At 36.6% G+C, this 17,586-nt stretch overlaps 1 protein-coding gene across 1 annotated transcript in view; it reads left to right on the forward strand.

The window, feature by feature from the left end:
- The window catches only part of IPO5 (importin 5), a 44,143-nt gene that overhangs the window by 14,680 nt on the left and 11,877 nt on the right, over positions 1–17,586 (forward strand). Inside the window, exons 7-21 of the mRNA XM_065057298.1 lie at positions 1,799–1,921; positions 2,011–2,131; positions 5,301–5,388; positions 8,428–8,534; positions 10,677–10,801; positions 10,891–10,980; positions 11,078–11,251; positions 11,469–11,687; positions 12,915–12,998; positions 13,808–13,940; positions 14,046–14,167; positions 14,696–14,792; positions 15,299–15,471; positions 15,923–16,034; positions 16,658–16,713. Coding sequence (XP_064913370.1) covers positions 1,799–1,921; positions 2,011–2,131; positions 5,301–5,388; positions 8,428–8,534; positions 10,677–10,801; positions 10,891–10,980; positions 11,078–11,251; positions 11,469–11,687; positions 12,915–12,998; positions 13,808–13,940; positions 14,046–14,167; positions 14,696–14,792; positions 15,299–15,471; positions 15,923–16,034; positions 16,658–16,713 — 1,824 coding nt within the window. The remainder of the gene's footprint in view (positions 1–1,798; positions 1,922–2,010; positions 2,132–5,300; positions 5,389–8,427; positions 8,535–10,676; positions 10,802–10,890; positions 10,981–11,077; positions 11,252–11,468; positions 11,688–12,914; positions 12,999–13,807; positions 13,941–14,045; positions 14,168–14,695; positions 14,793–15,298; positions 15,472–15,922; positions 16,035–16,657; positions 16,714–17,586) is intronic.

The following is a 17,586-nucleotide window of genomic DNA, read 5'->3' on the forward strand; positions in this document are numbered from 1 at the left end:
TTTTTTTGTTGCTGTTGAAGTTCATTTTGTTGAAATATTGGCATGGCAAAAAACTAAAAATAAAATTCTGACTTAGCAGTTCTGTTCAGTACAATTTCTATAATGCTTATGCTGGTAGTTGAAGTTTCAGAACTAGTAGTTGAAACTTGTATCCAAGAGATTTATCTTGCAGTGGAGGTAAAGGCAGCTGGAACTTCCAACTGACTTCAGTGGTTGTTGGTGTTTGATACTACAGAGAAGTGCCTCTGTCTTTTAGGGCTCACTGTACCTTTTGACTTCTTATTTCAGAAACCTAGTCTTGCTTTTAAAAACTGTAAAAATTACAGTGGATATAAAATGCAGACTTTAACAGAAACTTCCAGTAAATATTACATTATCCTTTGCCAGAATCGGAGGATGAGTGGTAACTATTAGTCCAAAAGGCCTAACCAAGATAGATTTTTTTTTTTTTTTCCCAGAAGATTTTTGATACTAGAAAATGCCGGTTTTGTGTTGAAAGCGTGGGCTCTTTGAGTGGCATTATCAAAGTGTTGGATACCAGGCTTAAGTAGTAAAAACCACATAACTGTTCACTTTAAAAAATGTTTCTACGTTAAGACGACATCAGATACTCTGCTAATGAAAATTCCTTTCAAAACCTCAAAAGTGTTTTTAAAGACTCTTTTTTCCTTTGGAGGTTTGTGTTTTCGTGTCCTACTTCTAGAAGAGTTTTAACACCATTGAATAACTGTGTGCTGCTTTGGTATTAAAGTATCAACCTGGTCAGCTAAAAGTAAATTTTAAATACCTTTTCAGAATGTAGCTATGGGTTAGGATAGATACCTGAAAAAAGCTTGATTTCTTTTTCTCTTTCCTGTGTCCATTGACTGAAGGCTGAAAGGTGTGCTTTAATTTTGGGGCTCTCCAGAGTTGTCTGGAGACAAATTAAATTATTTAATCTTGAGGTTCCTGGTGTTTGTAAGCATAAGCTATTCAAAGCTGTTCTCATGTAACTGAGGAAGAAAAGGAGTTAGGCCCATTTTCTTTTGGGCAAAGTTACTTTGAGGGGTTTTCTTTGTTTAAAATGCATGTTGTCAAAACAGTGTGTGGTTTCACATGTTGGCATCTCTGATGTGTGACCATAATTCTTTCTGGTTGTCTGTCTGCTGTGATAGATTTAAACTAATAATGGTCAACATTGGCATATAATATTGTGGGCCATAACTTGTATAAAACTTTTGTGGTTCTGGACCCTGGATATTATCTCTTTGCAATTGTTCTGGATTTACACATTCCAGCCACCATAGCAGGGTCTGATCCTAGGATCCTGCTGAAAATGCCAAGTCCAAGTGAAGGCCTCTGATCTGGCTTACAGCTCTGGCTGAGTACTTCCAGAGAGGGATCCCTTACCCCAGCTCATGCCTCTCAGCTGTACCTGTGCCACCCATCACCTGATCCAAAGTCCAATCACTTAATTCTGGTCGGTGGGCTCTTGATTCCTTATTGGTTTTCACTCTTGCTGGGCTGGCCTTCTTCTGAAGTTACTTCATTCTCTTGGAATTGTCTACTTGGTCCTTTTCTTCGTTCCGCTCCCTCTGATGGATTCAGCCAGTTCTTTGTTAGCAGCATTAGTTTAATCAAAGAGTTAACCCTTGATGGTTCTTGCTGCCTAAAGCTTCAACTACTTTAGCTACTAATGCTAAATGAGAGTATTCAGAGAGATAAGAATACATTTAATCAAATTTCTTCTGTAACAATGGTCCAATTCATAGTATTATTTGTTTTTATTTAATCTTGTCTTCATCTTATGTCTTTATAGGCTGTGAATGATTCCTGCTACCAAAACGATGATTCTGTCCTGAAATCCCTTGTAGAAATTGCAGATTCTGTTCCCAAGTATTTACGACCACATTTAGAACCTACGTTGCAACTAAGTCTGAAGGTAAAGCTAGGATTTTATTTTTTTTCAAATCATTCTTTCTGCCCTGAAACTTCTGTACTAACCATTTGTTCTGATCTTCTTGATTGTAGTTGTGTGCAGATGCCAATCTCAGTAACATGCAGCGTCAGTTGGCGCTCGAAGTAATTGTGACCTTGTCAGAAACTGCTGCTGCCATGCTGAGGAGGCATACAAACATTGTTGCGCAAGCCAGTAAGTATTTTACTCATTTTTTTTGTTGAAACAATTTGTTTTCTTTTACTGTGTTAAACTGGCTTTGCAGGTGGTCAGTGGCAAAACCTTATGTAACTCAGAGTTTGTTGGTGCTGGTAACACTAGGTGACTCTGAATTGACTTTTGCCATGGAGAACACCCCTTCTTATGTCTCTTCATAAATTATTCTGTGCTTATGCAGCCCTCAACAACTTGATTAAAAATACAGTAGACTATTCATTAGATGTTTCCAAGGAAAGTACTACTTTCATGCTTCTCTGCTGGCTTTTGAAATTTGTCCTGTAGAAAAAAAAAAAAGCTGATGCATTTAGTTCTGAAGTTCTACGTTTGAAGTTTGGTATGTAGGCCAGATACTCTGTGGTGCTGGCAACTGAAGACTGAAGGAATTCAGCATGCATGTGGAGTTTCAGTGTTGAGTTAAAGCTGTGAGTTAAAAATCAGATGCTTAGAGATAGCCTAATTAGTCTATTTAACATGTGGATTGTAAATTCTTTGGAGAGACACTTTTTTAATCATGCGTTATTTGAGATACTAAAAATAACTGTCTTCTGGACAGCCCCAGCAGCAATGCTGGTATTTCTCTGCCTTTTAAACCCTTTTTGCGAGTACATCAGGGCACTGACACAGCAGCATAGCCTGCTTTTTGGAAGGATTCTTATCCTTCCCTGTCAAACTTGGATTTGTCTAGATTCTTGCTTGTTTTATGAAACTTGCATAAAGAGTCTGTTAAAAGGCAATGTTTTTATCTGTGTGCTGGGGTTGAGGACATTTGCATATATACATGTCACCAAAATCATAACACTTTTGAAAGATGTTGTAAACTGGATCTGCTTGGCTTAAGTGTTCAAACTATTGACTAGAAGTTTTGTTTACTGGTAGAATAGTTTTCTCAAGAACAGATTCTTCTAGAATATATTTTGAAATGTGAAAATGTTTAGAGTGCTGTATTTCCACTCTGTCCTGTAGCTTGCTGGGAATATTAATGCTTGACACTTACAGTTCCTCAGATCATTACAAGCTTCTTATCTGGTCAGGCAGCATAGTGGCAAAGCACGTCATATCTCTTCAGAATGTAAAACTTGTATATTGGGTTGGTAGTTGCTGTTTAGGAATGAAGTATTTGTATTAAGATAAGGCACCGTGTGGGAATTAAATGCCTTTGGTTTGCAACCTATTATAAAATTGCTCTTTAAGATTATTGAATCACTAAAGTAAAAGACATTTAATTTGCAGAGCTAGTAAAGCAGTTGTGTTGAGAGAATGATAAAAAGGTAGCCCAAAAGGATTGCTTTTGTCTTTGTTTTGTGCCTTAGTTTAAAAGGCTTTCAGTTTTCATTCAACGAAAAAGTTGCTAGATCACTTGGTCCTCATAATTAGAACTGGGTCTTAGGCAAAACTGTCATGTTACACTGGTTTTACTGAACATGATGCTGATTTAGGAGTAAGTTTGTATTCTGTGTGCCAGTCATCTGCTCAGGAATTCCATTTGTGCTGAGACTTCCCTCCTTGAACTCAGTATTCAAGATAGCTGAGTGTTTTATTGCTCTTTCTCTAGAAATCAGAGCTGCAGCCTATCTTTGGCTGTAGTTTTGCTCAGTCATGAGTTGGAGAGTCATGGCATGCTCTGACAAGAAGCAGGCTTAGTGGGCTCATCCTTCACTTGTTTGTAAACAGTCTATTGGCAGTAATTAAGTTTTGAGGGCTTTTGGGGACAATGTTAAAAGTTTAATGCTCAATTCTACATCAAAAAATTCTTTGTGAGACTGTGCTTACTGGCAACGACAGTCATGTTAAACATCAAGATGGAACATATTTACAAGCTTTTGCAGGTTCTAGATATAATGATGGTCAGACAGCTTTGGATGGCAGTTTGTCTCAGCTTTGCTTGTTAGTAGCACAGAACACTGACGCATCAGTTTTTGTCACTGCGTAGCATTTGTGACAGATAATGGCTGACTTCTATATTTCAAAGGTGTGATGATGCATTGTTTTCACGTGTGTGCTGATGAGTGTCTGGAAATCTTCCTGTCTATAATACTTCATTTTTTTGAATAAATTGTTTTCCGTGAGTAGTAAGTATATAGAATTCTGACATGTGGGCATCATGCCAGAGGGTTCACAGTGTCCATTAAGTTATCTTTATATGTATGTAAAAGCTCTCTGAAGGTTTTTGCAGCCACGGTATAATCTCTGGCTGAAGATACATAGCTACATCAAGCGAATCTGTCCTTTATTTGATCTGTTCTTAATACTTGCCCCGCAATACTGTCAGTGAGCAATGTTTTCTCTCATCATCAGTTTGCCAGAAGTTTCTCATCTGACCAGATGAGTTTGGCTCAGGTGAGGTGAGTTTGCGTAGGGTTGTGCCTCTATTGTAGATTATAGTAGTGTAAGTATATTACGAAATTCACCAGTTGTAGTGTACCTGATCGGTAGTAGATCTCATCACCAGCATGGACTACCAGATTCATAGTTCTTGAGGTAGGTTGCTGTAAAGCACAGTTTAACTATGATGCCTGTCTTCAAGATGTTTGGTAGACTGTCCCGAGGAGATTCTTAAAGCTCAAAGGTTGAGTATTTGGTTAAAAGCTTTTATTTCCAGGGCAAAGTAAAGCTTTTTTGCATAAATGATGTTGAATTCAGATGACTGCTTTGAACAGTTAGTGTAATACAAAGTAAAGAATATTCTAAGAGCACCCTGCTTTGCTCTGAAAGTACAAGGGATACATACTTTTTACCCCTGGGGCTTCTGAAGTGCACAGGAACAGGCTTACAATAGAAAAATCACTGCACTCCTTCCTCCCATGAGAACAACGCAGAACAGGTGTTGCTTATGCTTATTACATAGTAGTTGAACGTTATGATAAAGATTCTGTAATAGACTGTATAAAGACTTATACTGAGAAGAGCAAGTAGAATCAATCTACAGAGTTAGAAGTAGAAAGCTGGTTGATTATTCTGTACAAGATATTTTCATGATACAAAACAAATTTACATTAAGTGAGGAAAAATCTTGGCTATCTCCTACTGGAAGAAGAGTTCTTTTTCTTAATTTTTTTTTTTTAAAGGAGAGAATTTAAAATTTATGCTTGTTATTTGATAATCTATATTAAGAAAACAGCTTGAGTTTAAAACTACTTTTTTTCAGTTCCTCAAATGCTATCTATGATGGTTGACTTGGAAGAAGATGAAGATTGGGCAAATGCAGATGAGGTTGAAGATGATGATTTTGACAGGTAATTATGAAACTAGTTGTTTCAATATAGTATCAAGTCTGTGTGGCTAAAGGCAAATTTTAAGTCCAGGATGCAAATGACTGCAGTGTGTTACTTTTTCTTTACTCAAGTAACTCCTATAGTTTTCTTCCCTCCGTCATAAGCAGTATATATGACTGTTCTCAGTTTATATGCAAGTTATTTAGGTACCATTCAGCAAATAAATAATTTTTTTTCAGTGTATTGCTGTAACTTCTACAAGTTGTGTGTCCTCTTGTCTGTTTTAACTTTTCAAACATTTCTTTCTTCTGTCATTTGGTACTCAGTTCAAGTCAGTGCTCTGACCCGTTGAGACCTTATCCTGAAGTTAGCTCAAACCAAAACATAAGGATATTAACCTGTTTAATCATCTGCAACTGATTTCTTCATATTTTTCTGCATCTATGCCCTTGAAAAGGTGCTTGCCTTCGAAGGACATCAAATGAATAGTGGAATTCCTTGCTGGATTTCATCTAGCTCAAAAATATTATGGTTTTTGCTATTATTTTAAATCCCTTGGAATGGATAGCAGTAGCTTATCTTGTGTCAGAAAGATCTACTAAAGATGTCCAATCTTTCCGTTTTGTTTATTCCTGCGTGCTTTGAGGGTTGCTCCAACTTTTTGCTAAAATGACAGTGGTTTGTCTACAGCATCATGTTACATCTGCTCTTGTCAAATACAGTTAGAATGAAGTAGAAGGCAGCAGAAATATGAATATGTGTAGGAGATAACTATCTCCACACTTCTGTAAGGACATGGATGCCACACCTGGCATTGCCTTGAAGACTCAAATGTAATTAGTGTTTCAGAACAATTCGTTTTGAAGATAAACAGTAGAAGAGATGCTGATTTACTACAGAACTGTATAGCAACTTCTACTGGATATCAGGCATGTAAAGACGCTTGCAAAACTAATTTGTAGGAATTTACAGAATAACATGTTTAATCTCTGCCTCACTTGGAATACTTTTTTTCTGTTCTTGATTATGAAATTGGAAGTAAACTGTCCTTTCTCTTCTCACATGGTAGACCAGACCCTTTTAACCTGTTTCGTTTCTGCCACTTTGCCATTTTTGCCATACAGATAGAACTGTCAGACACCACTGCATTCGAGTTTGTCAAGTATTTGAATCTTTTCAGCTAAATTTCAAGGGCAGATAGAATATTAGAGTTCAAATCCTCATCAAGTCTTTCAGGGTGTGGAAGTTTCTTCAGATGGGCTGCTTTAGGCAGTTTAGCAAGTACTCTGAATCATCCCCTTGAGGCATGCCAATTTATCTTTATTGTCAGCAAAGTAGCTTTGTTCTTCTAAACACGTTAGATGCCTATGGATTTTAGAGTGAAAATTTTCCTTTGTTGGTTACAAGTTGCAAGTACAGTGAGTAAAAATCAGAAAACTAGCTCAGCAGCTGCAGCCTAAAGGCAAAATGTAGCTCCTTTGGCTCTCCAAGTAATAGGACAGCTTGAGGCTTAGACGTGAACTACTGGACATCAGCTGGTCTCTGGTGATTCTCTGTGTGGTATTAGGTTTTTATTTTAGCAGCTTCACTCGTGTTACTGTATGTTTCCCACAACTGAAGTTCACCTTTGTGGAGAGTTGTTGATTTAATTGATATGCATGCAAACCTCTTCTTGTGCTTGAGTCTTTGTAACTTTGTAAGAAGCCTGGAATTCCCAAGCAGTCCAAGAAACAGGCTCATGATCATCAGGCCATAGCCTAGTTAGGGCGTGTTCGGATCTGACTAAGGGGGAGGGATGTGAGTCAGCCTACAAAAAAGCATCAGGGAATATTTTAGCATTTCCAGTTTTTTGTTGCTCTGACTTCATAGAGCAGTGAAATTCTAAAGGAGGAAAAGGTTAATCTAACTTCCCCTTTCCCTAGCAAAAGCCTTGCAAACATTGCAGGGAAGTATGTGATCATTTTTCTAAGATGGACTAATTTTATTTCCTCAAACTGAATACATGAATTAATGGTGGGAGAAAAGGAGCTCATGGAACGTAATTTCAGATAAAAGCGGCCATTAACTTGTGTGAGTTTGCTCTGATGCAAAACCATGTGTCCATGCTCTGTTGTCCTGCTGGTGATGTGACTTCTTATTTGAATTTGACTAATCTGAAGGACAAGTACTATATTGTCAATATCTTTGCGCAAACACCTGTGCTTTCAGCATGTGAGTTTCTAGACTGTTTATGGTTTGTAATGAGACTTTGGGATTCAAGTCTCATAGTTTGAAGACCTCTGTTTCTGACTCAGCTGACTGATACTTGAAAGAAGAGGGAGATTCATCCGTTTCTGAACCATGACTCAGTTCTTCCATCAGCATGGATGTCTTGAGTTATTACAGTGCTAGTGGTACCCAGACTGTAACAGTAGTTATCTGTGTCCTGGAAACTTTCTCTCTTTTCTGTGGGGAATCATTCTATTGGGTGGAACGAGTCACTTTACACAGATAATGTTTGACTATTCTCATTTCTGGAACTGGCTGAGTCACAAATTCCTCACCTGGACTGGATGTTTTCTGCCTGAGTCACTGGCAAGAGAATATGCTACTGGAGTCCTGGTACTGCAGCCATGCAGGAAAGGTCTCTTATGTGCTAAATCTTGAATCTGCTGATTCATAGCAAGTCTGCATTGATTTGTGGCCTCGTGACAAAGAGCTGATCGCCTCTATTATTGCTTAATTCACTGCAAATTTAGTTTTGGTTTTCTAAGTATGTGTAAATTTTGCAAAATTCAGTCTATAACTTCAGTGCTAGTAAAGTCCAAGTTTCTTTGGTACTAGACTTAATCAATGAGCTCCACACAATAAATGTTTAGGTGCAGGCTAAAATAATTATTTTGTGACTGATGTGTATGCTTTTAGGTTTTGGTATGATTTATTTGCTTACAGAAGCTCATGTGTATTCAGATGGCAAAAGTTCAAAGACTAGGACTGCAGGAAAGGGCACTTCTGTGCCCTGTTGATTGTTTGTTTTATTGTAGATATTAAACCACTGATATTTCTGTAACTGGTATCTAGCAATGCAGTTGCTGGTGAGAGTGCACTGGACAGGATGGCATGTGGCCTTGGAGGAAAACTTGTTTTACCTATGATTAAAGAACATATTATGCAAATGCTTCAGAATCGTAAGTAACTGCTTTTTTTTTTTTTTTTTTAATAATTCTATCCAGGAGCCTTGGTACCTCTTAAATCTTCATGTTTAGCTAATTAATATATTTATACACTACCACTTTTGATTTCAGCAGCAAAAACTCTAAATCTCTGAATTGTTGTACAGTGCCTCACAGTACCTTAAGTGTGCCTGAACTACCACCTGCTATTCTGTAGCTCAATTTTTTTTGTTCCTTTGGAAGTGCTGCGTTTAAGTGAAATTTTAATATATTACAGTTCACAGAGGAAAATTTTTTTTATCCCCTGTCATTTGATGGACCAAAATACAGAAGTCTGTGGTAGGCTGTCTGTCTTTTGGTTTGCTGATTTTAATAGTTGTTTCATGAGGTGGTTTCATATATTCTTATCACTTGCTTTGTATGCTTCTTTTCCTCTTAAAATACCTGTAATGCTTGCTCAGGCAATCATTCAAAAAATATTGTGCATTTGTTGCATGTGCTTTCACTTGACCTGTGCTTTGAGCCTCTGAAGTAGAAGATAATGCAGAAGTTCTCAGTACTTTTCCTACCTTAATGATTTAAAACCCAGTCCAAAAAAGATTGTTACCAAATTGGATATGGAACGCAGGGCTGCTCAAGGTACCAGCCAAGATTGTGGACACTTAAAGTCTGTTTGGAATTAAAGTTTTAGTAAAGAACATTTCAGTAAGGAAACGGATTAACCTGACCCTTGCAGCAGTAATAGCTTCAAGGTTAGCAAATGCCTGGCTTTGTAGTACCCACAGAGAGGTGTGGAGTCTAACAGCTGTATGACCTGATGCCTGCGAAGGGGAGAAGTCATGCTGTTTGTGCCTGATGCTTTCTTTCTGCTGGTTCAGAGCTTTTCGTAACCATTACTACTCCTTGGAAAAGGGAAATGTAATAAATGCTTTTTGATTCACAGACTCTGACTGGTAGGGAATTGGGAGGAAAGATGAAGACGTTTAGATTAAAACATCATCAATACTCTCAGAAATCAAACTTTCCCTTCTCGTATCCCCAGCACGTTTCTCACAAATATTTATTTAAATAATAATTTAAAATCTTTGAGTTTGGATTGGGTAGCCAGGTGGTCCAAACATGATCGTGTTTAATTTTGCAGTATCATTCATTTCAAGACTGGAATTCATGCTAATAGTAATACAGTGAGAGTAAAAAGAGGTGCAGGCTTAACTAGGAGCATCCAGTGAACTTAAATAGCAGCAAAATTAAACTGCTTCTTCACTGTACCTTCTGTCAAGACAATATTTAATCTCATTCTGATCAAACAGAAGCTTGAGTGTCAGGATTCCAGTATTCTGAACTACAGTGTTCTCCATTTCAAGATTTTAATACATACATTACCAGCTACAAATGAAATCTTGCATTATTTTGGGAAAGTAGTTCTGTTACATGTCTTTCCCACAGGTCGTTTGATAAACCAGCTTATTCTTCTGGTTTCTTTTCTGTAATCCCCATGGTTTCTAGCACAGAGAATGATTTTCTGTAAAACTAAATAAAAGAAACTGGAGTTTCTCATATGTTTCCCAGGCCTAAAGAAGAGGGATGTGAAAGATCCATTTCAACAATATCCAGTAGCATGAGAATAGGCTAATAGAACTTGGAGGGGAGGGGAAAGCTTTACATCTCTAAGTGGAATGTTACTGGTCTCGGTCTCGGGGAGACTCCTGAAAAGTTTAGTTCTGATTATTTGTTTTAAATTCAGATCTTTTTTTGTTCACTAAGACCTTTTTTTCCTTCCTGACCTAATCAGGAAGATATAGACTGTGTCGATATCATTTAAAAAAAAAAGTGGAGGAGGGAAAAAGAAATACTGTCTTGCAGTTCCCAGGTTTCAGTACCGTGTACTTATTTGTAACAGCAGTTTAAAGTCCTTTTTTCTAGGTTTGGATTTGGCCTGCATTAGATAATCAAGTTTTTGTGTATCTCTGGAAGTATATTTGAGGAAAAGTGAGAAGTATTTAACAAGTCAAGTAGATGCATCAATTTCCCTTCCCTCTCCTATTCTTCACTCTCCCTCCTCCTGTCCCATCCTCCCAAAAATGGTGATTTGTCTTTGTGGTGCTTCGTAGTTTCCAAAATAAATAACGCATTTATTTTCTTTTTACCCATCTGTAGCTGACTGGAAATACAGGCATGCTGGCTTGATGGCGCTCTCAGCCATTGGAGAAGGTTGCCACCAACAGATGGAGGGAATCTTAAATGAGATAGTTAATTTTGTTTTGCTATTCCTTCAGGATCCTGTGAGTCTAATTCCATTAATTATTTCAAGATGTTTTAATTTCTACTCTCATAGCTACTTGTTAACTATTTGAGGGAAATACTTTTTCAGCATCCAAGAGTAAGACACGCCGCTTGTAATGCTATCGGACAAATGGCAACTGACTTCGCACCTCGTTTTCAAAAGAAATTTCATGAGAAGGCAAGTAGTAGAATAGTCAAAAAAAAAAAATCCAAACTGGTAAAAATACATCCCTTTCAGAAACTTGTTTTTCTGAAAATAATCACTTCTGTTTCAGGTCATAGCAGCTCTTTTGCAAACCATGGAGGATCAAGGCAACCAGCGTGTTCAAGCCCATGCAGCTGCAGCGCTCATAAACTTCACTGAAGATTGTCCCAAGTCACTGCTTATTCCATATTTGGATAATCTAGTGAAGCATCTTCATTCCACTATGGTGATAAAATTGCAAGAGGTATAATATACTGAAGCAATTGCTTCACGGAGGGTAGTCTGTCACATACACAGAATAAGTGTAGCTGAGCTGAGATGTCTGAAATAAGCCAGTAGACCTATCTGCTGATGTTACAAACTGACAAGAATTAGGATACATAGAGTTTTTTAGATTAGTCATGCTTTTAAGTAAAATACTTGCTTTATAAATATAACACTTTATTCTTCCTCTTTCCAAGTTGATACAGAAAGGCACTAAGCTAGTTTTGGAGCAAGTTGTGACTTCAATTGCATCAGTTGCAGATACAGCAGAGGAGAAATTTGTTCCCTACTATGACTTATTTATGCCCTCTTTAAAACACATTGTTGAGAATGCTGTTCAGAAGGAATTAAGACTTCTACGAGGAAAGACTATTGAATGCATCAGCCTAATTGGTCTTGCTGTTGGTAAAGAAAAGGTAAGTTGCGGTGTTAACATCGAATTAGTATATTCTCTTGTTAAACATAGATACGTTGTTGCTGATTTCTGTTTGTCTCCATGTTTTCATTGCTGAGGTAACCGTCTTGCTGTTTAGATTCACAAATTCAGAATAGAATCTTAAGAAAATGTTGCAGCTTAAGTTATTCTTGTCATATTGAACAATGTTGAAAACAAGCTTTTTTTTTTTTTCTTACTTTCTGGGGTTTTTTTGCCTTAAGAGAAATACTGGTGCATCTCATTTGGGCAGTGTCAGAATGGCAGGTAAAATGTATGTAGTTAAAAAGAAACTTAGCATTGTTGTTTTTTTTTCTTTTATGTGGTTAACTGAAAAGTTTAAATGTGCTTGTAATAGAACTTGAAGTACTTGTTTGTTATGAGGGTTGATGTATTTAGCAGGGTTTTTTTGTTGCTGGAAAGTTGGTTGAAATGTGTCCCTGTAAAAGAACGGAGAAACAACTGAATGGCTGTATAAGAGTTTAAGTGATGTTCTCATAGCAAGTTTGCATTACAGCTTACAGATTTTCATTTTATTGAGTGAAGAAAACAGAAAATCACACTCTGAAGTAAAACAATTTGATGTATGCAGTATAAAAATACTACTACCCCACAAAAAACAAAATATATTGCCAGCCCTTTTCTTTGACTTAGAAGGACTACCAGTAAACTTACCATTCATGCAATTAAATTTTAAATAGATTTTAAACCTAAGTTAACGTTTACTAAATTGTTCTTGGAGGACTACTGGTAAGGTGTGGAGTGAGAAGAACATAGGTACAACATCATTGGGGTATCTGATGTGACCTAAAATATTACTAGCTCATGGAGTAAGTAGTTCGTGCTGTCAGCTTTTATCCCAGTTCCATAAAGGAGTCAAAATAGTAAGGAAGATATCTGTGGAAGGTAGAACTGTCAGGTTATTTTTTGTGAGCCATTAGTATTTATTTTTGTTGTGTTTTATTTAAATAGTCCACTGTTTTCAAGTACATGAATAGAAGTACAGTGAAGCTTAAGACAAGAATGACTGGGTGATGCTTCCAGAGAAAGAACTCGTGTTTTCCCTTTTATCCACATTTCAGTCTATTTCCAGCTTTAGCTTGTGTCTTGATAACATGTTGGACATGAATGCTCACTTAAATTGGTGTTAAGTCTCAGAAGTGTGCCATTTTAATTTGCCTTTAAAAACATAGTTGTTTCCTATATCTAGTTTATGCAGGATGCATCAGATGTAATGCAGCTGTTACTGAAGACACAGACAGACTTCAGCGATCTAGAAGATGATGATCCACAGGTATGTTAAAATTGTCACTTTATAGTGCATAGCTCATTGATTTGTATTAAAGATGTTCTTTGTATATGTGAAATTTCTTCCCCTACCATGTAATTACACCTTCAGACTAATTGTTCAACCTGTCTTACAAAAATTGAGATTGATTGCCTTAAGATGGCTGCAGAATCTTTCACAGAACTGTATTTAGGAAATGAGACTTCCATGACCTATATTTGCTAAGGAAATTTCAGCACATGGGTAATCGTTCCTTGTCTATTAGTAATTACTCTATTTGGCATTGTATGACCTATTCCCTTGCTGTCACCTTCCTATAAATAGTTCAACAAGACTTGTTAGACAGCTGTTTTAATGAGCGGAGAGCTATTTTGACTTGTGCATCTGAAAACGAATACTCCTGAAAATTCAGTGCTGCACTCTTTTGCTGTGTTTACTATTTTCAGGAATGTGGCTTGGTGGTATCATTTAAATTGGGGAAATTATTCATTTCAGAAAGAAATTTACTTTTCAAGACAGTCATGAGTGCATGACAAGTACATCCTATACTGTCGTATTTTTACATGTATAGCAACTTTGATCAGAGGTTCTGTCAATGCATTGTTACAAATAAAGGCTTGGGACAGGTCTTTTGAAGAGGTGTTTTTATATGAATCGCATATTAGATGAGTTCTTTGAAGTAAGTTTTATGCACCACTGACAAATTCTTTTTAAAAAGTCCTATTGCATAATGTTTTTCCTTTATGCTTTCCTTTTAAGTATGCTTTAAAATAAAATGTGGGACATGAAAATTCTGGCTCTCTTCTCTTTTATAGATATCTTACATGATCTCAGCATGGGCCAGAATGTGTAAAATTCTTGGAAAGGAATTTCAGCAGTACCTTCCTGTTGTCATGGGACCTTTAATGAAGACTGCATCCATTAAACCTGAAGTAGCTCTTTTAGACAGTATGTTTAAGATAATGGTTTGCTTGAAAAAAAGATACTGAAAGAAATTATTTTGTAGCACTTTTAGATATATATATATATTTTTCCCCCTCCTCTGTAACACAGCACAAGATATGGAGAATATGAGTGATGATGATGGTTGGGAATTTGTAAACCTAGGAGATCAGCAAAGTTTTGGAATTAAAACTGCAGGCCTTGAAGAAAAAGCAACTGCATGCCAGATGCTGGTGAGTAATAGGACAGTTTTGGTGATCATGTATTGCTGGACAATCAAGTCTGAAGCCAAAATCTGTGATGAAAATATTCTTTATAGTATTAAATGAAATAGTTCTGGGTTTGGGTGATAGTGTTAGGTTAGGCTTTCGGACTTTTAATTGCATGTGGCTTACTTGATTAGAAATGGTTTATTTAGTTTGGAGCTTCAACTTTAAAGATGAACGGATAGTTTTCTTTTGTTAGCAAAACTTATAAGAAACTGGATATATTAAAGAGTAGTTTATTTTTGCAAATATAGATGTTTCTGAATGTGTTTTGAAAAATACACACGTGTACTAAGAGTGAGAACTCATGCTGCTCTGAGGATTTATTGAAATACTGCACTGGAGGGGGTCGGTAAATGCATTATCGCATGCTTTTTGAAACAAATTACGAAAGAAAAAGTTAGACTTTTAACAGTCTTTCTCACCATTACGTATTTGAAAAATTAGTCATGGCATTTTCCCTTAAAGGTGGCTTTTCCATGCTTTGTGTTTCAGGTTTGCTATGCAAAAGAGCTAAAAGAAGGATTTGTGGAGTACACAGAGCAAGTTGTAAAGCTTATGGTTCCCTTGTTGAAGTTCTATTTCCATGATGATATCCTATTAATGAATTCTACTGTGAAAATGGAAACTTATTTTGGAAGAATCAAAGTAGTGCTTACTTTTTTTCCTAATTAATTGAAGTGTTAGTGTTAAAATATTCTGATGCTTTATAGCAGAAATTGTTTCTGAAAATGTTGTTTTACACACTATTTTAGGCAATGTAGCCTACTTTTTCCCCTAGTTTCTTTTTAAATAAGCGTGCCTATAATGTTAAAAGCGAACAGTAGCGAAAGTGATGTTTGTGCCAACAAAGTGAAGGAGAACTTGAATAGCATTTCTGTCATGACCTAAAACAGTCTTTGAAACAACTTTTAAATAGCAAACAGTTTAATTTTCCTATGATATTAATCTGGATCTAATTAAGAAATCACGTGCACTGGGCTGTAATAAAAAAATCTATTTCAGGTAGAAAACTAATAACTTTGTTATGGTTGTGAGTGTTTAAATTCTAAGCACTTTATGTTGGCTTTGGTTGTTTTATTTCCTTAATAATGAAACGTGTTCGAGTGGCAGCAGCAGAGTCGATGCCCCTCCTTCTTGAGTGTGCAAGAGTTCGTGGCCCAGAGTACCTCACACAGATGTGGCACTTCATGTGCGATGCGCTCATCAAAGCCATTGGGACAGAACCAGATTCAGATGTTCTCTCAGAAATAATGCATTCTTTTGCGAAGGTAACTTTCTTCCTTACAAATTTTGTGGCATTACTGTTTGTAGTTTTTTACGGTAAGAAAGGGCGTGTGATTGATGTTCATTTAAATGTCTGGAAGAAATGTGAGGCTTCCTCTACGTGAATTCTGGTTTGACTATAAATGTTGTTATAGCTGATCAAAAAACTTGTAATTTTTTTGCAAGAATCAAAATACCAAAGGATTAATCTAAAATAATTACCAGATTTGTTCATTTTAGCCACAAACTGAAGTTACATGCATGAAATGTGTAGTGGTACTGTGCCTTACAGGTGTAATTTCACTATTGGTTACGGTATGAATGTTCTATGAGTATTATTTCTGCTAGTCATAACTTAAAGCAGAGCATGTATTAATATTCTTCCTGTGTTTAGATTTCATTGAAGCTGCTTGTGTAACTTAAAACTGAAAAACTGATCACTTTATTTTTCACTAGTGCATTGAGGTAATGGGAGATGGATGCCTTAACAACGAACACTTTGAAGAACTTGGAGGAATATTGAAAGGAAAACTAGAAGAGCACTTTAAAAATCAGGAATTAAGACAGGGTAAGGTAACACAGATTCCTGTTAACGTGTGATAATGGCTATTCTTTAAAGCAGAATTCCTAATAATTTCTGAACACACACGCACACACACACAGACATAGTTCTGAGTTCTCTTAGTTGCATATTTATGTAAAGTAGTTGGTGTTTGTAACAACAGAATCCATGAGCTATATTTGTAAGCTTTGGGAGGATAAAGTTTTGCAGAAATACTGTAGTTTAATCAAAAGCTGATGGACAGATTCACTTGAAGACACTGCACATATCTGTGATGTTGTCGTTTCTGTGTTGTTTGTTTTGGGTTCTTTTCCATTGGAAGTCTTTGCAGTTTTCTTAAAGCAATGACAGTTTCTCATTTCTATGCACTTTTCTTGTCTTTGTGGACAAGCTAGTGTGTATATTTCTATTTCATGAGCTTTTACACATTCTTAAACTGAGCTGTCTCATTATCCTTCTTGTTTTTCTGTGAAAGCTCTTTGAAGCATCTTAAAGACAGAGTTCCTGTTCCATCTTCAGCTACTGTTTCCTATTTTCTATATTTGTTTCTGCATGATTTTTTTTCCCTTTCACAAGCTTCTTATGCACTTAAAGAAATGTAACAGTTAAATATCTGTTTTCTAATTTAGTGAAAAGACAAGATGAAGACTATGATGAACAAGTTGAAGAGTCATTACAAGATGAAGTAAGTTGGTTTGGGGAATTTTTCCACTCTTAAAGCACCAGGATGGAAATATATTCCATGGATATTCTATGCTACTCAGTTAAAGCATAGTGTATCCTCAGAATTATTTCTTCCTGGAATAATGTTCTGTTACCATATTCCTTCAAAACTTCCAGTAAGAAATGGGTCACACTACATGTGTGAATTAGAAAATACGAAAGGTTTCCTTGTCTGTTATACTGAAGGAAGAAGTTCAGGATACAGAGCTTCATTTTCTTCATCCTCTCAAACAATTCTTAGATGATTTTAAGTAGTCTGCTCTTAAATGCTGTATCACTGATAATCTAAGGCCTAACCCTGCTGACTTGCTTTTTCTTCGCGTGTTATTACCTGGGTGGGTCAACCTTGAGCATCCTACCTAGACCTCTGACTTGTCAGGTCAGGAGCTTATCTCAAAAAGAACAGACCTAAAATAGTAGCAAAAGAGGAAAGCAGGATGAATAGTTGGCAGAATGTGTTTGCTTATGAGAGAAAACAAAAGTGACTGTTTATCTGCTAAGATACCAAACTGACATTTTTGTTTGAACTAGAGGTGACTGTAGAAGAGAGAGTTGTATAAAATCATTATTGGTATGGAGAGAGTAATAAAGAATAACAAGTCATGCTGCTTTTAACATGAGAGCTAAAGCATATTCAGTAAATTTAAGAACTAGGATTATTTTTTTTTTGCCATATGATGCAGGTGTGAACCTTGTGAAGTTGAATTGTGAAGCTCATGTACATGAGTTTACCCTGCATGCAGACTCCAGAATATATCCTAACAAATCAGCACCCGTATGTAAATGTGTTCTCAGATAACAATGCAGTTCTTGAGTATCTTTCTTTTGGCAACAC

This window comes from Columba livia, chromosome 1 (genome assembly GCF_036013475.1).
Source record: "Columba livia isolate bColLiv1 breed racing homer chromosome 1, bColLiv1.pat.W.v2, whole genome shotgun sequence".
In the NCBI taxonomy this organism is placed as follows: Eukaryota; Metazoa; Chordata; class Aves; order Columbiformes; family Columbidae; genus Columba; species Columba livia.